We start from the raw sequence: 22,123 nt of genomic DNA on the forward strand, positions 1-22,123 counted from the left end.
AAGTTAAGAATTATATTGGACTTCTCTTCAGAAATCATGCAAACAAGGAGAGAGTATAGTGAAAGAGTTGAGTGAAATATTTAAAGTGTTGAAAGAAAAAAATACAACAACCTAACATTCTGTATCCAGCAAAATTATCCTTCAAACATTTTCGAAAGAGAAATAATTTTTCAACTGAAAATTGAAAAATTTATTACTGATATGCCTAGCAAAAAATGTTTAAAGTTCTTTAGAGAAAGAAAATGATAGAGGTCAGAAACTTGAATACACATACATACAGAAAAAATATTGTTAGAGAACGAATAAATGGTGAATAATTTTTTCTTTTTAATTGATCTCATAGATAATAGTTTGATTAAAATAACAGTAGACACAATGTATTCAGTTATTATAGCTTTTAGATAAATAAAATTAATGACAGTGGGGAGGGATGGGAGGAAGAAAATGGGAACATTGTGTTCTAAAGTACTCCACTATTCACAAAGCACTAGAGTATAATTCCATACTAGATTGAGATTAGTTGTACATACATATTGCAAACTACAGGGCAACCACTTAAAAAATTGTAAACATAAGTATAACTGCTGTTAGAAAAAGAGAGACAATGGAATCACATAAAATGCTCAATTAAAACCAAAGAATGGGAGAAAAAGAAAAGACTAAGGACAACAAAAACAGTTACAGTTGATATTAATCCAACTGCCAATAATCGTATGTGAATGGTCTAAATACACCAATTAAAAGAAGACTGTCAGAATGGGTTAAAAAATAACAACCCGACTCTATATAGTCTACAAGAAACCTATTTTATTTATTTCCAATTTTTATTTTAGGTTCAGGGAGTACATGTGCAGGTTTGTTATATGGGTAAATTGCATGTCACAGGGGTTTGGTGTACAGGTAATTGTCGCCCAGGTAATCAGCATAGTATCCCACTGGTAGTTTTTAAATCTTCATCCTTCTCCTACCCCCCACCCTCAAGTAGGCCTGGGTGTCTGTTGTTGTCTTGTGTCCATGTGTACTCAATGAAGACACCCATTTTAAATATAAAAACACACAGATAAATTAAAAGCAAAGGGATAGAGAAAGACAGACCCTGATAACACTAACTGAAAGAAAGCTGGAGCAGCTATATTAATTTCAGGCAAAGTATGCTTCAGAGTAAGTATGTATACACACACATATATACATACATACATATATATATGCACACATATATACCAAGGATAAAAAGGGACACTACATAATGATAAAAGGGTCAATCATACAAAAAGACATAACAATCTGTAATATGTATGCAGCTAACAATACAGGTCAAAATACATGAGGCAAAAGCCCACATAACTACAAGGACAAATATAGATAGACCCTCTGTTTTACTTAGAGACTTCAACACTCCTCTATCAGTGATTGACAAGTGGGCAAAAAATCAGGAAGGATAGAACTGAACTGCACAGCACCAATCAACTGGATCTAGTTGACATTTATAGAATGCAGCATCTAACAACAGTACAATACACATTCTTCTCAAACACATATGGAACGATCACCAAGAGAGACCACATTTTGGGCCATAAAACACATCTTAACAAATTTAAAAGAATAGAAATCACACAAAGTATGCTCTCAGACCATAATGGAATGAAACTATAAATCAGTAACAGACAGGAAAATTCGTAAATATTTCTAAACATACTTCTAAATAATTCATGAGTCAAAGGAGTCTCAAGAGAAATTTTAAAATATTCTAAACTAAATGAAGATGAAAATATAACTCATGAAAATGAGTAAAATGCAGGAAAAGCAGAAATGTGCTAGAAAAGAAAAAGGATTTAAAATCAATAACCTAAGTATCTAACTTATGAAACTAGAAAAGTAAGATCAAATTTAACCCAAAGTTAGCAGATGAAAAGAAAAAAAGAATTATAGCAGAAATCAATGCAACTGAAAATAGGAAATCAACAGAGAAATGAAAGTCAATAAAACTGACAAGCTTCTAACCAGCTTAACCAAGAAAAAAAGAGAAAAGATACAAATTACTAACATAAAAACAGAAGAGGTGGCCAGGCGCGGTGGCTCACACCTGTAATCCCAGCACTTTGGGAGGCCAAGGCAGGCAGATCACGAGATCAGGAGATCAAGACCATCCTGGCTAACATGGTGAAACCCCGTCTCTACTAAAAATACAAAAAAAAACTAGCCGGGTGTGGTGGCGGACGCCTGTAGTACCGGCTACTCAGAAGGCTGAGGCAGGAGAATGGCGTGAACCCGGGAGGCGGAGCTTGCAGTGAGCCGAGATTGCGCCACTGCACTCCAGCCTGGGTGATAGAGCGAGACTCCGTCTCGAAAAATAAAAAATAAAAAATAGAAATAAAAAAATAAGAGGTCTATCACTATTGATCTTCCAGACATTAAAAGACTAACAAGGAATATTTTGAAAAACTCTATGCCTACAAATTTTAGTAATCTAGATTAAATGGGCCAATTCCTGGAAAGACACGATCTATCAAAATTTACACAAAAACTAGACAATCTGAATAGGCCTATGACCATTTAAAAATTGGATTAATTATTAATAACCTTCCAAAGCAAAAAACACCATAGCAGATGGTTTCACTGGTGAATTATCCTAAACATATGAGGAATACATGATAGAAATCTCTTCCAGAAATAGAAGCAGAAGGACTACTTCGTAACTATTTTGTAAAGCCAGCATTAAGCTAATACCAACACCAGATAAAGATCTAACAAAAAAGGAAAATTGCAAACCACTATCTCTCATGAACAAAGATGGAAAAAAAATCAACAACATATTAGCAAATTGAACCCAACAATATATAAGAAGAATTAAACATCAAAACCAAGTGAAATTTATTCTAGGTATGCAAGGTTGGCTCAACACTCAAAAATCCACTAATATAACCTATCATATCAATAGGCTAAAGAAAAACCAAATGATCATATGAACAGATACAGTAAAAGCATACTCATTCATAATAAAAAAAAAATCTCAAAAATAGCAGGGAACGTCCTCAACTTGATAAAGCATTTCCATCAATAACCTGCAGCTAACCCCATACTTACTGGAGAAAAAGTAGACTGTTCCTCCCCTAATACTGGGAACAAAGTAAAATGTTTCCTCTCACCACTCCTATTCCATATCCTTCTAGAAGTTCTAGCTAATGTAACACAATAAACGGTACACAGATTGAGAAGGAAAAAATAAAACTGTCTTTGTTTGCAGATGACATAATTATCAATGTAGAAAATCCTAAAGAATCAAAGAAACAAAAAATTTCTGGAAACCAATAAGCCTTTATATCAAGCAAGGTTGTAGCATACAAGGTTAATATGCAAAGTCAACTGCTTTCCTGTGTACCAGGAATGACCAATTAACACCTGAAATTAAAAACACAGCACCACTTATATTAGTACCAAAAAAAAATCTCTGTATAAATCTAATAAATAAGATCTATATGATTACAAAATTTTGATGAAAGAAATCAAAGATGACCTAAACAAGAGGTATTTCAGGTTCACATAGGAAAAAAATACTGCTCAAATGTCAATTTCCACAAATGGATCTATAGATTCAATAGAATCCCAGTCAAAATCCTAGTTATTTTGTGGATATCAAAAAACCGAAAGATATGGAAAGGAAAAAGACTCACAATAGTCAACACAATGCTGAAGAGTAAGAGTAACATCAGAGGACTGACACTACCTGTCTTCAAGACTTACTATAAAGCTGCAGTAATCAGGCAGTGTGGCCTTGTTGAGAGCAAACACAAATAGACAAAATAGACTGGTGGCCCAGAAGTAGACCCATACAAATGCAGTCAAATGATCTTTGACAAAGGAGCAAAGGCAATCCAATAAAGAACTGATAATAATCTTCTCAACAAGTGGTAAAAAGCTAGACATCCACGTGCCAAAAAAAAAAAAAAATCAAATCTAGGCACTGACCTTATGACTTACACAGAAATTAACTCAAAACGGATGAAAGATCTAAATGTCAATTGCAAAACTGTAAGAGTTCTAGAAGAGAACATAAAACAAAACCTGGGTGACCTGGGGGTCGGTGATGACTTTTTAGATACGATACCAAAAACATGATCAATCCATGAAAGAAAAAGCTGATGAACTGGATGGACTTCATTAAAATTAAAAACTTCTTTCTGTGAAAGACACTGATAAAAGAAAGAAAAGGCAAGCCACAGACTCAGATAAAAATACATGTGAAACACACAGCTGATACAGGAATTGATTCTGAAATAGATAAGGAACTCTTAAAGCTCATCAATAAGACATAAACACACCCAATAAAAAATCTGACAAAGGACCTGGACGTCTCACCAAAGAAGATATACAGATGGCAAATAGTCACATGAAAAGATGGTCAACATCATATGGCATTAGGGAATTGCAAAAGCAATGAGATATGATAGCAAAACTATTAAAATAACTAAAAATCCAAAACACTGGTAAAACCAAATGCTGGTGTGAATGTGGTGCAACAGAAACAGGGAGCCAGTCTATAAAGGCTACATACTGTATGATTCCAACTATATGACATGCTGGAAAAGGCAACACTAGAGAAAATGTAAAAAAAAAAAAAAAAAAAAAAAAAAAATCAGTGAGTGCTAGGATTTCAGCAGGGAAGGGCGGGAGGAATAACTGCAGTGCAGGGTATCTGTAGGGCAGTTAAACTATTCTGGTATGACATTGTAACGGTGGACATGATGTTATGTACTTGTGAAACCAAAACCCAATGATCTGTACAATACAAAGACTTAAATCTGATGTCAACTATGAACTTTAGTTAATAATAATGTATCAATACTGGATCATCAATTGTAACAAATTTACCTAATACAAAATGTTATTAATAGGAGAAACTGAAGAGTAGGGAAGGAGACAGAGTATATGGCAACCCTTTGCACTTTCTGCACAATTTTCCTGTAAATGTAAAACTGCTCTAAAAAATAAGATTTCATTTTTTTAAAAAATGCATGCCAGCTACCTATATTGAGCAAGCAGTCCTTCAAATATAAATATAAACAAACAACCAAGAATAATAAGACAGCTGAGGAAAACCAGCAGCAAAGAGTAGAGTGACTACAATGAATACACAGTGCAAGTGTCTGACCAAAAAAAAAAAAAAAAAATTCAATGGGAATTAAAAAAACCTATCTGTATCTTCAGAAATATTTACTTAAGTATTATTGTAAAGAGCACACAAAAGAGCAGGTTGCTATTAAAATAGATCAATTAGCAATTATACAAATGACTTCATGGAAAAAAATAGCTTCTTACCATCAAAAATTCAAGACTTATTAAAAGAGTCAAGGTAAATTTTACAAAATCTGGCATTCAATCAAAAGTTGCCAAAAATGCAGGAAAAAAAAAAAAAAAAAAAAAAAACAGGAAAAGACCCATAGTGAAAATAGGAATAAAACAGAAACTGACTCAGATGATAGCAGACAGGACATTAGAACAGTTGTTATTTCTGTAGTCCATATATTTAAAAATGTAGCTAGCAGACAGGACATTAGAACAATTGTTATATCTGTAGTCCATATATTTCAAAATGTAGCTAGAGCAAAGACTGGACATATATTTAAAAAACACGCAAATCAAACTTCTAGAAATGAAAACTACAATGTCTGAAATGAAAAATACAGTGGACAGTTTTTATGGCAGATTAGATATTGTAGACAAAATATTTGTGAATTTAAAGGCATAGCAACAACTGCTATCCGAAAGAAACACAGAAAAGGAAAAAGCAAGGAGGAGGAGGAAGACGACGAGGACAGGGAGGAAAAAATGCTATACAGCAGTGAGGTATGGGACAACTTCAAGCAGTCTAATATATCTGAAACGCAGGGCCAGGGAAAGAGAAGTAGATACTTGAAAAAATCATGTCTGAAGTTTCCAAACTTGATGTAAACTTAGTTAAAACCCAGCAAGATAAAGAATAAGAAAACTGCACAAAGGCACATCATAATCAGATCCCTTCAAACTAGTAATAAAGAGAAAAATCAGAAAAGCAGTCAGAGAAAAAAAGATACATTATGTACAGAAAATTAAAGAAAAAAACAACAGCAGATTTCCTGTCAGAAATAATGCAAACCAGAAGATACTGGAGCAGTATCTTTAAAGAACAGAAAGAAAAACCTATCAACTTATAATTCTATACCCAGAGAAAATTTCTTTCAAGAATTGGGATAAAATACAGACTTTTAAGTTATATCAACCTGAAAGAATTTATAAGTAGAAGACCTGCACTACAAGAAACATTTTAAAAGAAGGAAAGAAAAAAATACTTCTACTTCTCACTGCAAGAAAATGATACCAGAGAAATACCTAGATTTAGACAGATGAATTAAGGGTACCAGAAATGATAACTAAGTGAATAAATATAAGGTTTTTTTCCCTTACTATTTAAATGTCTCTAAAAGATAACTGAATCTTTACAGCAAAAGCTATAAAAATGCATCATGGAATTTATAACATTTGTAGAAGTAAAATACATGGCAACAATACAGCATAATAGTCGGTAGGGCTACGTCACTGGGTGATAGGGATTTTTCTGCTCCATTATAATCTTATGGGGCCTTATCACATATGTGGTCCATCACTGACTGAAACACCATTATGTGATACATTACATTATGTAATACCTGGGTATTATTTTGTACTTCAAAAAAATGTTAAAAGAAATGGGTAATGTATATATAAGAAAAGTATAAAAGTGCAGAAGAAAACAAGACAAATAATAAATACAAATTCTTGCTTTCCAATGGGAAGCCTCAATATGTCAATCTTCCTAAATTAATCTACAAATCCAATGCTACTCCAAATCAAACCAAATGTTTTTTGGTAAAGGATAAAGCCTTAGAAAAAAACACTAAGCACATGCATATTAAAATAGCCAGAAAATATTGAAGAGTAATGAGAGACTTACTCTTATCAAACTGTATCATCATTATGAAGCTACACTAATTAAAATCCAGTGTACTGGCCAAGAAATAAACAAATGAAAGAAATAGAAGAAACTTCAAAAATAAGTCTAAGACTTAGGGCTGTCTAATCTTTTGGCTTCCCTGGGCCACATTCAAAGAAGAATTGTTTTGGGCCACACAAAATACATTAACCCTAACAACAGCTGATGAACTTTTTAAAAATTGCAAAAAAAAATCTCATGTTTTAAGACTGTTTATGAATTTGTTTTGGGCTGTATTCAAAACCGTCCTGGGCCACATGCAGCCCATGGGCCACGGGTTGGAAAAGCTTGGTCTACGTACTCCTTGTAATTTAGTAAATTATAAAAGCAGCATTTCAGACAGGCGCGGTGGCTCACGCCTGTAATCCCAGCACTCTGGGAGGCTAAGGCGGGCAGATAATGAGGTCAAGAGATCAAGACCATCCTGGCCAACAAGGTGAAACCCCATCTCTACTAAAAATACAAAAGTTAGCTGGGCGTGGTGGTGCATGCCTGTAGTTCCAGCTACTCAGGAGGCTGAGGCAGGAGAATCTCTTGACCCGGGAGGCAGAGCTTGCAGTGAGCAGAGATAGCGCCACTGTACTACAGTCTGGGTGACAGAGCAAGACTCCGTCTCCCAAAAAAAAAAAAAAAAAAAAAAAGCATTTCATATGGGAGGGAGAAAATAAATTGCTCAATAAATGGTGTTGGGACAACTAACTAGCCATTTATAAAAATAGAAAGCTGGATTTCTATTACATTCCTTTTCCAAATTCACTTCCAGAAAGATTAAAGATTAAATGTTCAAAATAAAACCATAAAAATACCAGAAAAATGTGAGCAAATATTTTTGCAATTCTGAGCTAGGGAACTTGATATGATAATAGAAAGATTATTCCACTTAACTACAAAAAATGTTAAACCTGTACAATGACCAAAACCAAGTACTTGTCAAAAGATAAATGACAAACCACAAAAAATACTATAGTATAGAATTATTATCTTTAACATATAAAGTGCTCCTCCAAGTCACTAAGACAAAAACAAATAATCCAATAGAAAATTGGTCTAAGGACAAGAAGAGGCAATTCACAGAAGAAATATAAATGGTCAACTGATACGAAAAGATATTCAATTTCACCAAAAACTATGAATTGAACAATAAGATGTTTTCACCAGTGTGAGACTGTCTACAGGGAAAACTATTAATCCATTAATAGAGGTTAATTAATTACACATAAATATAACTTGATATAAGGCAGTAATATATTAATAAAAAGGATGCAACAGATATAAACATGGAAATATATATTTATATATATTAATAAAAGTGAAAAAGTTAAGTTGCAGAACAATATGTATACCATGTTTCTAGCAAATTAAAGAGAATAGCACTTTAGCACTTGGCCAAAGCCATCCTCTTCCAATGCTGCTGGCCAAGTAAAACATTAGCTAGACTGTTCCCTCTGTAATCTTGAGCTTGACACCTTCACAGATCTAATCCCACTCCCACAGCCGCAATAATCAACACTAGAGTCCAAAGTTCTAGTTCCTACTATCTAGCCATTTATAGTATGAGGTTTTGTTGTCATCCAGAATTCACAAGCCAATTAAATATTGCCAATTTTTTCTTCACATGTTTCTGGTATCTAGCCTTGGAATGACAACTAGATTTCATCTATCGTGAACCTGGACAATTGGTAGTGGTTGCCTCTAGGAATACAACAGGTAGTTAGAAACCATGTCTGAACTCAGTAGGAAAAAATGCTGTGATTGTTGGTGTCTGCCATGGACACATAGATCAAGGACTTAGTCCTTTTTTTTTGCTATACATCAGGGGTGTCCAATCTTTTGGTTTCCCTGGGCCACATTGGAAGAAGAAGAATTGTCTTGAGTCACACACAAAATACGGTAACACCAATGATAGGTGATGAGCAAAACAAAAACAAAAAACTGCAAAAAAAAAACCCAAAATCTCAAACTGTTTTAAGAAAGTTTATGAATTTGGATTGGGCCACCTTCAAAGCCATCCTGGGCCGCAGGTTGGACAAGCTTGCTCTAGAAGCTGCCACAATTCCAGGTTTCTTAGTCAGATCTGATGTGCTGAACTAATAAATAAGAAATTTAGTAAACAATAAACTATTACTCAATCCTTATTTCTATTATGAATAATAATTTCCAATTTTCTTTCTCCAGATCCTTCCTATCTTGAAATTTCTTGAAGAAATCTTAGTGTTTCCTTACTTTCTAGGGAACAAAGTTCAATCCTTAAGACTTGAAGTTCAAAGGTCTTCCAAAATCTAGCCTCAATTTACTCTTCAAACTTACCATCCACTATCTGCCCAAGCAAATGTCATTCTCAATTCTAGCCAACCAGTCTCCTCAATGCCTCCTAAAATTCTATACACATTTTCTACCCCAAACTTTTGTTTACACATTTCCTGATATAAATACTCCCCAACTAATGATGGTTCCACTTACAATTTTTCAGCTTTACAATGGTGCGAAAGCAATACGCATTCAGTAGAAACCATACTTTGAGTACCCATGCAACCATTTAGTTTTGTACTTTCAGTACAGTATTCAACAAATTATGTAAAATATTCAACACTTTATTATAAAATGGGCTTTGTGTTACATCAGGTTGCCCAACTGTAGGTTATTGTAAATGTTCTGAGCACATTTAAGGAAGGCTAGGCTAAGCTATAATGTTTGGTGGGTTAGGTGTGTTAAATGCATTTTTGACTACAACATTTTCAACTTACGACAGGTTTATCAGGACATAATCCATCATAAGTAGAAGAGCATCTGTACCTGATAAGCTGCTTGTTTCTGACATCAATTCTCTAGGCTATTTAAGGTTTTTCATATTCAAGTCCCACAATGATATACCTATCTCTCCTATTATTCAAATCTTTTATACATTTATATATGTGTGTGTATATGTGTGTGTGTGTGTGTATATATATATATGCTGGTTTGCAGCATATATCTTTTTGTGCATAATTTTTGTCTTCTTCAGCTATACAGTGAATAACTGAGGGGTAAAACCTGGATTTTCCTTACTGCTCCCTCATATTCCAAGATACTGGGAGGGTGTTATGTGCTCAGTAAGTCCTCAAGACTTGACTACGTTTCACTAATAAAAATCATTTCAGTTTCTAGCTAGTTTACGCATCAGTTTATGTATTAGTAAAGGAGTTGACTGATAAGACATATATATCTCATACATATGTCAGATATATCTCATATATTATCTTTTATATATATATATCTTTCATTTGATCACATTTTCTTGAGGGGCTTTTCTGTATTTACCTCTTCAACATTACTCTACAGTCAATTATTTGGTCTCTTTAAAAAAAGGGTTACAATTCCTCTACAGTGCATTAACTCCTAAGAGAAAATAATGTTTTCTAATTAGTTTTACTCTCCTATATGCTATTATATCAGTATAACTCTCGAATACTTCTGAGACTACTAACATAGATTCAATAAATAAGATTTATTTTGTATTACACTATATTTATGAATATGGTTAAGCATGCCAAATGTCTCCTAATTACTAAATACTTAATACAGCAGGTCCTCAAATAACATCCTTTTGTTCAACATCATTTTGTTCAATGTCCTTTCATCATAACTTTTTTTGTTGTTTTTAAGAGACCAGGTCTTGCTATGTTGCCCAGGCTGGAGTGCAATGCCCTCATCATGGCTTACTGCATCCTTGAATTCCTGGGCTCAAGTGAACCTCCTGCCTCAGCCTCTGGAGTAACTGGGACTACAGACATGGGCCACCAATACCAGCTACTTTTTCTTGTAGAGATTAGGTCTATGTTGCCCACGCTGGTCGCAAACTACTGGCCTCATGTGATCTTCCTGCCTCAGCCTCCCAAAGCGCTGCGATTAAAGGTGTGAACCACCACATCCAGCCCATTATTAACTTTGATGAGAAAAGAAAATCATTTTCCAGCTGGGGCCACTGTCTGTGTGGAGTTTGCAGGTACTCCCCATGTCTATTGGGTTCTCTGGGTACTTGGATTTCCTCCCACATCCCAAAAATGTGCATGTTAGGTTAACTGGTCTGTCTACATTATCCCAGGATGAGCAAGTGTGCGAGTGAGTTGTGGGTGTAGGTATGAGTGCACCCTGCGATGGGATGATGTCCTGTCCAGGGATGGTTCTTGCCTTGTATCCTGAGCTGCCAGGATAGGCTCCAGCCACCTGAGACTGAAGTGAAGTAACTGGGTAAATAATTATCTTGTTTTTATTACTCTTTCTTAAATGTGTTACAGCTCACATTTATTTCATTAATTAATATTAGAAGTGTTTTTGTCTTTATTTAGAAGTTTGGTGATATATGCTACAGAAACTTAGCCCTTGTTTATATCAATTACCCTATGGTAAAACTGGTTTCATTATGTGTTGTTTCACCTAAAGTCACAGTTTCCAAGAATCCATCAACGATGCTAGGTGACCTATAAGAATTATATTTATAGTTAACAATGTATATCCTATTACTGTGACTATGAATGTATAAACTTTTGTTTCTAGAACCTTTAGAGTAAGAGTGAACTCTATTAAGAAAGCTATGACTTCTAGACAGAATAAATTATAACAAAGTTCAACCCTTATTTGCTCTTTTAAAATCTGTTTTTCTACTCAAAACTAGAACGGGCTACCATTATACTTCCATTAATATTATTTATTTAAAAAATCTATAGAATATGGACAAAAGTGAAATACATGAGATTACTACAAGCATGCATTTCCTTAGGAAAGTTTTGCTCTTACCAGTTTTTATAAAGACTTTTTAAAAATCTTACTATAGAAGACTAGAATACTGATACACATGGTAGGAATTGCTCAGCAGCAAAACAAATAGAACCCAGCTCCTCTGTACTTTGGCCAACGCTTAAGTAGCTCCAATTCTATATGTTATGAGGAATCCTGAATGTCCTAATCAAACCTGCTCTCTAATCAAGACTTTATTTCCAGACTTTACAATCCGATATTACTCATAGATACAATTTTTACATTAAAAGATAACTTTTTAAAAAAATAGTATATTTTAAATAAAATCCCTACAACTGTCCACAACAGAGAGATGGCCAAAGAGTGACTGGCAGAACTTGGTGAAAGAGACACTGTTCAAAAGGCCCAGTCACATCTTTCCCTCAAGAGCTGTGCTTTCTAATATCCAGAGCACAGCAAGAACAGAAGTTGAATAAGCAAGAAAGACAGTAAAAGATAAAACCCAGCCCTTCGCATCTTAAAAGCATGCCTAATTTTGGCATTCATTTGGGTTTCAGAAAAGTTCTGTCAAAGGTTCTAGTGTCTCTTGGTATGCTGTTTCAGGAATACAAAATTCACTAATATAATAAGCCATAATTTCAGCATGTTGTCCAGTGCATTACAAAAAAATTTAAGAAAACCAAGATTATTTTAATCACACAAATGAATCCCCACAGTAACCTCAATCTTGAATCAGTCTCTAAAGTAACCAAGTCAATTCCCTATAACTATTAAGTCTACCACTGAAACTAAAAACCGATTTAATATTGGAAAATAAGCAGTAACATGTAACACCTATCATATCACTAATACAATTTCATCCAGAATTAGGATTCTAGATGGAATTGGTTAACAAAAGAGAAATGCTTAAAAATAATTCCATCTTAACCAAAAAAGCAGTTTCTAATAACCCAAAAATACATTATAATTACAAATAATAATTCTAAGTTAGCTAAGAGTTGGTAATTCTACTACTAATGCTTTTTTATTCTGTTCACTCTGCTGTTTTAAAAGTGAAATGCCTACTAAATTACAATGCTTAGAAAAAGGTGAATTAAAAATAGGAATTTTCAATGAAATAATTCAGGATTATCTACCTTCTGCTTAGATATATGCTATATTAGTCTCGGCTGTGCAAAACACATATATGCTAGAGTTAACATTAGGCCTGTTCTTTCCCTGCTAGAGTCCCCGGCATCTAGAATAGTTAAACTGATTAAGCATTAAAGCTGGAAAGACTGTGGAGTTATCTTGTCTGACCCCTCATTTTCAAATTAGAAACGTGAAGTTCAGGAAGGGAGAAATGGCCAGGCACAGTGGCTCACACCTGTAATCCCAGCACTTTGGGAGGTTGAAGCGGACAGATCACCTGAGCTCAGAAGTTCGAGACCAGCCTGGCCAGCATGGTGAAACCCTGTCTGTACTAAAAATACAAAAATTAGCCAGGGGTAGTGGCACATGCCTGTAGTTCCAGCTACTTGGGAGGCTGAGGGAGGAGAATAACTTGAACCTGGGAGGCCGAGGTTGCAGTGAGCCGAGATCGTGCCACTGCACTCCCGCCTTGGCGACAAAGCAAGACTCCGTCTCAAAAAAAAAAAAAAAAAAATTCCTGTTCACATTCACAATGTATGGTAGCAGAGCATGGACTAGAATTCAGGAACTCCTAACTTTTTCATCAGGACCCCTTTCTTCCTCTTCAATTAGCAGCCAGGGAGGCTCAGGCTGCCCAGACACTCCCCAAAGAGATACATTCAAGCTGCTCCTTAACTTTTAATTTACACACCTATAATTAACTGACTTTAAAATTGTTAATTTACCTAAGTCAAAACAAATACAATATAGAGCTGAAAATTTTACTCTAAATCCTCCCTGCCAGTAACAGGAAATCTAAACTGAGCACTGAATAGTATTCATAACAACTTTCTTTCATATGCTCCTCCAAACTCCCAGAATACTTTGTGTCATGGACTCTAAGTATTTTCCATAATGATTGAATTACTCTTTGAAATCCTTGACTAAGCCCATTTTACAAATCTAGACATGAAGGCTGAGACTAGTTAACAAATGTCCCTCTATTATATATAGAGAGCTAAGAATAACCAGAAGCAAAATTCATAACCCAACCCTGTTGGACTTTTCTGAATCTCTTCTTGTGCTTACAGCTACGCTGCGTCACATACATTTTTGTGCTCATCTTTTTCCTCTATACTAGACAAAGGTATCTTCTCATCTTTGTATATTCCAAATCCAGTGAATTTTAACTTTTATCTTTCCTTACTACTCAAGGTGAAATACATTCCCGGTCTAAACTTTCCACCAACAGTGCCTTACTCAGGCCATCATCAATACAATGATCCCTCTAAGCATATCCTTCCCTGTATGCCTATGTAAGAATCCCTACCCAACAGGTCTGATTTAGAACACAAACAAACTACTGTTAGACAACTGTTACCACCTATATTAGTTCAGCAGCACAACTAAACCATTTCGGTCGCTTAATAAATGAAGACTAAAGTCCAGATACCATGTGCATTAGAAACTGAAGGGCTTAACAACCTAATCAAGCAATAAGAAACGCAGAATGAGCTCCTAAAAAATAAACAAGTGAGTAATTATAATTATTCAATCAATCAATAAGTATTCACTGATCTGGGTGCCAGAAGTTATAAAAATTATAGAAGACTACCTAGGCATAAAGTCTATCTCCAAGAATTATATATAGTGAGGAAACAAAAAACTAAAGAAAATAAGCAAGTTAAAACAAGTGCTGAGGAGTTAAAGGAAATAAAGATTAAGGTTGATTAATAAAAATGGCTTAAGTATCACTAAATCTTGAAAAAACAAACCAGGTGAGTATGGCAGGGAAAGATAATGCTCAATAACATTATCAGCGCCAATCCATATAAACCAGATATGGCTGTAGAGACGTAGTTTAATGTTTTATTTTTTCCTATTCCTTAGTTTCTCACTTATTCAGGACTATATATGTTGAACTTCACTTAGCAAAACTGCACATACTCTTTATATAAAATTAACTGAATCACACTACATGAAAGGCAACAGATCTAACAACAAAATAAGACCTAGTAATCTTGTTTATAACCTTCTTATTCTCCCTTCATAATACTACCAGCTAATGAATGGCATCAGAACTGTTTATGTAAAAGTACATATCATGTATTTATGTATTACAATGAAATCTCAATTTCCACAAAATGAATTTTTAGAAACTGTGGTAAAACAAAAGATTTACTGATGATCTGCCTCCTCCATGAAGCCAATCACCAATCCAGAGTCTCATTAACATTTAGGCATATTTGCAGCGAAAGAGAATAAAAATATGTTTCTGGGTACTTTTTCTGCTGGTGGTTATAATGCCTGCCTTTATTGAAACTCCCTTCCCTCACCTTCTATATATAACTGGGACTAATTTCTGCTGGAGACTTTAATTGTTCTTGAATTCCCAAAGTACTCTCTCAATTCAGGCCCTCATCATATTTCACCTGCAATACTATAAATCAACTATCTGATTTCCCTTGTCTTTCCCTCACAATCCTCAATCCACCTTCTATACTGCCTCCACCTTTCCCCTGAAAATTTTCTAAGTCAAATATGATCTTGTGAGTCCCCATTAAATAGTGCAATACTTCCCCAACTGTATCTCCTTCTTAGTTGTGAAATGTACACTGGTATCTTCAGCGGTCAGAGAAATGCTGTACTAAAAGAATTTGGTTTAACTTAATTTAGCTTCAATTTGCAAAATATAGACCAAAAATTGAAGAAAAATCTATTAAGATTTCCAATGTGCTCAAGGATTATCCTATCAGACAACGTGGACTTTAGCAGTGGTTTTCAAACTGTGATATACTTTAGAATTTTCTGTCAAGCTTGCTAAAAATAGACATGTCCAAGCTTCACCTCAGATCCAGTGATTCTGAGTAATATCTAGGAATTGGGCCTAGGCATATGCATTTCTCATAATCTCCACAATGATTCCAATTCATATCTAAATCTGAGAGCCCAAGCAGAAGCCCTCCTTGCTCCCTAACAAACCTAACAAACTTATTAGTAGGTCTCCTAACTTTTCAAGCTGTTTCATACCTCTCATCAGCCTAGGGAGTACCTGTTTAAATATAAATAATCAGTTATCCATTTTAAAAAGCTTTTACTCATCCTCTCTCCCACCATTCTCTCTTTTAATCCCCTAAACCTTTATAAAAATAGTTTCCATATATTTATACAGTCTTAATCCACACAACTACCCCATGAGACAGTATCCTTGTTTTACAGATGAGAAAACCAAATCTAGGATAGGAAGCTCAAGAAACTTGTCCAAAGTGACCCCCAGTTTGAACCCACATTTGCTGTTACAAAGCCAAGGCATTTTCTACTGTGAAAAGCAGCCTCTTACACATCACTCTGAAGCACTGACTTATCAGTTTACACGTTTCCCTTTTTAGACCTAGTAAGCTCTCTGAGGACAAGTATCAGCCCTTCCAGATTTTGACCTCAACATTTATTCAATACATGTTTGTTGAATGAAAGAAGAAATGAAGCTCCTCCAGAGCTCCGACTATAACTGCTTCTGTTTCATTTCTTGAATTCTTAGGTAGAGCTCTGAGTATACTTCTGCCTAACACATTTGGTCTGACCTGTAAATCTTACTGCTGGATTTATTATGAGACAATATATTTCAGTGATGTTTTAAAGGACAAAAATAACCTGAATAATCAGCAAAGGGAGGAAAAGACTATTTCAAAAATTAAAATATCACTCTTACTTCACTCTCTATTAACTAGGGACTTCAAATATTGAAATTAGTATTTGCAAAGACTTCATCCCACAAAAGCAGACAACTGAAAGTGTGGTTTTTAAATGACAAATTCAAAAGGCACAGTTGATTAATAAAAGATGGCATAAAGAAATTAAGCACTGAATACTGAGAGCCTATTCAGCAATCCACTTACACTAACCAATGTGCAACATCATTTTTCTCTATCACAGTATTTTTCCCCATCTGCCATTTTTCGAAACCAGTAAGACTACAGGTAAGCACAGAACAATTAGTATACTTGTGTATAAATGTAATGTCCTTTCTGCCTAAAGTTAATGTGTCTGGTATGTAGAACACAGCACAACTACTTCCTTTTTGATACAGGTTACACAGCTAATCTACTAAACCAGCAACTGAATTTTTTTTCATTGGAGGTAACTAACATTCAAAGTGCTGAAGATTTTCCTAAACTGAGCATATGCAAACATTAGTGGTGCTTTAAGAATCTTGTATTTTAATTAGTTTTTGGTGAAAAAGGCAAAGTGGTTATTTCTTTAACACCACTTTTAGAAATAAATCAGTAACAGGAAAAAAATACCCTTCTAAAACAACATGATGTAGTGCAAAGTACAATGGGATAGGACTAGGTGTGAGGAGTCCTGGTTTTCTAGTTCTGGTTACATTATTAAATTGCTGTATGACTTGGGCTCACTGGATCAGTTTTCTCATTTGTTGAAAAAAGTGTGTGTGAATGGGGAGGGGCTTAAAGTTGTTACCCAAAATTCTCGTTTTGAGCCACTCCTCTTGTTTCATCCTTCTAATCAGGAAACTCAATGTTCTCTAAGGTCTAAATTCCGAAATATGAAACACATCTGAAATTGAATGGAACGATTCAATCTCCAACCGGATGGCACAAGATACAAAGGGTGGACTCCTATGAAGTTAACAATGAATCCAATAACTTTCCAGAAATTGTCTAATCCTAACTTCTTAAAGAAGCAGGTGACATCTGGTTTGGCATACCTAATATTACTTAAAGGAGTTATAAAATGGTATTGCTTTGTTGAAATTTCCGTGTTTTCTGGGTTCCAGTGGCACATACTCTGCAGGTGCTAGCAAACAAAGTGGAGAGAAAGGGATCCAGCCAGTATTTCAACAAACCACACTTCAACCCAGTCACCGCAGTATGATCCCGACAAGGCCTACACCACAGAGCAGAACCTCCCCACCCCCAGAATTGCCAGCAGCCAATGTAATGAATGCTTCCGTCAACAACACACATTCCCCTTCCCACAGCAGAACTGCTCGCTCCCAACCGGCCATCTGGGGTTGGAATTGGCCGCACAGCACCAAACTAAGAATCATTCTCGGCCCCAAAAGCCAAGAGCTACCAGAGATTGAGGTTTCCCTGCGCATGGCTGCGGGGAGAGCAGCACCCCCTCCCACCAATGGGGGGAAAAAAAAAATCAGTGGGAAGGAGAGTAGAAACTAGGCCTAGGCAAGGTTGCTGGAGAAATAAATCTTGTTTCTCTTTAACGAAGAGCAATAACATTTCTTGCACCTCTCTAATCCGAAGAGAGCCCAGGCTCTTGCACTCGACTTCATTCCCTCCTGGAATCCTAATGGGAGATTAAAAACCACCTTCCTTCCCCGACCTATCCACTCCTCAAACCTGGCATTGTTAAGGAAGGTACCCCCAGATCAAGCAGTAAGAGGTGAAGCGAGAGCTAGAACAAGGGCCCAGATTCTAGGACCAAGCGGCTCTTGCAAGAAAATCCCCTTGTGGCCTGAGAATAAAGTTTTAACCAGCAGCAAGGGCGCGGACCGAGGCCCGGCCAGGCTGGAGGACAGGCCTGCGGAGGTGACACTCCCTTATTCTCCAGCAGCTCGGGGAGGCGGCGCCCGACCGCCACGGCCCGCACCCTGGGAGCAGGGCGAGGGCGCCGACGAGGGGCCGGGGCCGGGGCTGGCGGGAGGCCTGGCCCGCGCCGCTCCCGCCTCCTTCCCCACTCCCACTTCCCGGCCCCCAAGCCCGGGCCCGTGAGGTAATGTCACGGGTGGCGACGCGGGTCTCGTCCACTGACCACACATTTCTTGCCGAGGAAAGTGAAGAGGGACTCGTTCTCCTGCGGGGTGAGCAGCAGGGACCCCACGTTGGTGACCCTCCGCGGCGGCGGCGGCTGCTGCTGGACGGAGCTCATGGTTTCGCCGGCGGGGTTGGGAGTCCAGGGCCGTCTCCTCCGACGAGTGGGCGAGAGCTCGTTCCCCCTCTCGGTGACAGGGGCGGGGAGAAGCGGAGTCAGAGGCGCCACATCTCGCAGCTCCTCCGGAGCGGGGAGGAGGACGAGGTCGAGGGAAGCAGGCGCTGACGGCGAGCCACCTTCGCGCCGCGCTGAGAAAGGGAAGCTCCCGGCACCCGCCCGGCCAGGCTAGGGCCGGATGGTCGTTGTCCTCGCACTCCGGCGACTGCGCTAAACTCCCAACTCCTCCCCCAACCCTCCCGCAGCGGCGGCGGCGGCCGCACAATCCAACATGGCAGCGGGGGCGGGCGAGACCACAGGACGGAGGGCGCGGGGGAGCGCGCCGGAAACGCGCGGCTGCGGCCCGGGAGAAACCCCCCCACTCGGCGGCGGGCCTCGCGGCGCCGGCCCGAAGCCACGCCCCCTTCCGGCCGAGGCGCGGACCGCGCGGAGCTAAGTGGAATCCCGGTTGGCTTGGGGCGCAGGCTTCCAACTTCGTACTCTGGCCTCTGGCGTCTCGGCTCGTCGGTTGGGTACCCGAACCCAGCTACTGCTGCTTGAAGAGAAGATGGATGGGGACTCCTCGCCGTCGCTGCGCCGCCGGCCTTCCCTGGGCGGATGCACACCTTTGCGAAGCGTCAGTGAGGATCCAGGGCACCTCCTTGGAATAGCTCTTATTTCTCAGGCGCTGCAGCGTGAAGCTCGCTCTGCGAGTCCGAGAGGCCTGCGATCTGAAGACTGAAAACTGGGAAGAGACGCTCTACCCTGTGCTCCTCGCCGGCTTCGATAGGAGCCGCAGGTGCCTGGGATTTTCTCAAACTTTGTCCCAAACTTCAGCTGTGGGAGTGGAGGAACAAACAGGCCTCTCCCAGAATTGTGAAAGAGATCGCCGTGGTGGATGAAACAAAAACAAATGCACTTGACTTCCACCGCCTGCCTGGCGTGTCACGTGGGTTTAATGTATGTGTCACATTTAAATTCAAAGTATTTTCTTCTAAGGGCCTGGACACATTTCTTTTCTCCCTGTATCGTGAATTGGAAAATACCGTAGGATATTAAAAGTTATCTAAGATAACCCCCTTTCTTCTGTAAGTTAAATACTAAACGGCTTAAGACGAAATTTTGGAATATAGAGATGATGATGCAGACTGCAGTGAATTATCAAATATGCATCTCACTGTTCTCCACATTAAACATATTTTTGTTGCGTAAATTCATGTCTGCTAATTGCTTAATTTCAATAAACAAAAAAGTTGTATGTTAAGACATCTATAACAATTACACTTTGGTAAAATTGTTGGATGTTAACATCTCTGATAGCTCCCAATAGAAATCTCTGATGTACTAACCAGACTGGTAAACCATTATCATGCACTTTGAAAATATAATAAAATATTATAATTAAAGCTGCCCTTAATGAAATAGGCTGAGCAACAATAAATTTACAAAGGAAAATAAAAGTGGATAGCCTTGGGAGTTCTCACATAAAATATGGAGATTTCAAAGTTAAACTTGATTAATTATGTTAGGGTAAAAAGTGAAAGCAACAGGACTATTTATAGAATAATTAGATTTAGAAAGCAGTAGTAGAAATATAAGCCTGGAGTTGCCTCTGAATTACATATTTAACAAACCTAGAAGCTAAATCAGTTTGTCTTTTATCAAAACTGCAACTCCTCTAAGTTGAAAGCACAGTGACAAGAGAAAGCATTACAAATTCTTGAGAAATAATAGAAATTAAAGCTCTTTTCAAATCTGTGAACAAGTATAGTACCAGAAGTATAAGATTCAGATAGGCCCAAGTTGTAGTTCTTGTTATGAGTCTTACAACCCTATGGACTTTGGACAAATTACTTCTCTGCGTCTGTTTCCTCATCTGTAAAATGAAAATAATTTCTGTTTCATACAGGTATAGTCTAAATAGGGATAATTACACCTACTTCAAAGTTGTAAAATACAAAATTACAACTAGATAGGAGGTATAAGTTCTAGTGTTCTGTAGCACTGTAGGATGACTATAGTTAACAATATTGTATAGTTTCAAATTGCTACAAGAAGGATATTGCATGTTCCCAAAACAAAGACATAAGTTTTTGAGATGATAGATATGCTAATTACCCTAATCACTATATGTTATATGTATTGCAACATCACTATGTACCCCCATAAATATGTACAGTTATTGTGTATTAAAATTTTTTTAAACTAAAATTATAAGACATTAAAAAAAGGTATCACATGTAAAGTACCTGATACATAGTGGTTACTCAAATATTAGTTGTTGGCCATTGACAGTCCTTGCCTATGGTCTTTTCTGCTTTCCCTGAGCTAAGGGATCAAGACTTAATATATGTATTCTTACCTTTGTTCTAATTCTGACTCTTCAAAAACTGTCCTTCAGATATACAATTGTACATATTTTTTCAAAAATATAGTGAAGAACTTGATAGCAGAATTTCTGATTAGGCCATATATTATATCAAATAGGCTACATATATCCCAGTATGCCAAAATAAAACTTTTTAAAACTGTAAATCCAGAGATAGAATCCTATTAGCTTCTAATTTAATAAAAACTGAAAGATTAGCAAATTTTATGTTAGAAATACCAGCTTTTAGAACTTGTAGACCACCAAACTATTTTGAAGACAGGAAAGAGTAGTGGGAGAGGGCTGTGAAAAAAAAAAAAAAAAAAGGCCATGAGATGATAGGTGAATGGACAGTAGCTGCGTTCAAGAATCTATCTCATTCTGAGAATTATTGAGTTCCAATCATTTCACAACCTCTTACTAGCCTAGACTATCTATTGTTTTGATTTTCTTTTCTTTCAGGAAATTTTATGACTTATCTAAATGCAATTTTCTTTTTACTATTTGCCCTTGTTCTGTTTTCTTTAGACTTGGAGATGGAAAATTATGACCACAGTAGACTTTTTTCCTCAGGTCCAACCTTTCTTTAATTTTTCTCCAAATTTTTAGTATAGTCCTTTGTCCACAAAATTGCAATTTAAGTTCTTGTCTTCTACTCTCCATTGTTATTTTTGTTTTTCTCTGGGCTTTTTCCAACTCTTGATGTGGAAAATGTAAGCATGAACATTTCACTGGAAATATGACTTCCTTACTCATTTAAGCCTGTGAACAAGCAATATTTGGGGATTCCCTCCTTACCATACATAAAGGATTCTATTTTTCCATACTCATCCTGAGACCAAGCAGTACTGGCTGTTTTTGTTTCAAAAGTTTTAGCAAGTCCTTTCTTTCATTCTTGATAGCATATCCTCTGTTTGGCAGAACACAAGACATCTTTTCTCTCTGTTTTCTTTGGCAAGTTA

General features: G+C 37.1%; 1 protein-coding gene across 1 annotated transcript in view; it reads right to left on the reverse strand.

Annotated features, from left to right (window-relative positions):
• Nucleotides 1-21,481, reverse strand: part of WASL (WASP like actin nucleation promoting factor) — a 66,667-nt gene extending 45,186 nt beyond the window's left edge. The window contains exon 1 of the mRNA XM_519342.9: nt 18,638-21,481. Coding sequence (XP_519342.2) covers nt 18,638-18,754 — 117 coding nt within the window. The 5' untranslated portion in view covers nt 18,755-21,481. The remainder of the gene's footprint in view (nt 1-18,637) is intronic.
• Between the last annotated feature and the right edge of the window lie 642 nt (nt 21,482-22,123).

This window comes from Pan troglodytes, chromosome 6 (genome assembly GCF_028858775.2).
Source record: "Pan troglodytes isolate AG18354 chromosome 6, NHGRI_mPanTro3-v2.0_pri, whole genome shotgun sequence".
Taxonomy (NCBI): domain Eukaryota; kingdom Metazoa; phylum Chordata; class Mammalia; order Primates; family Hominidae; genus Pan; species Pan troglodytes.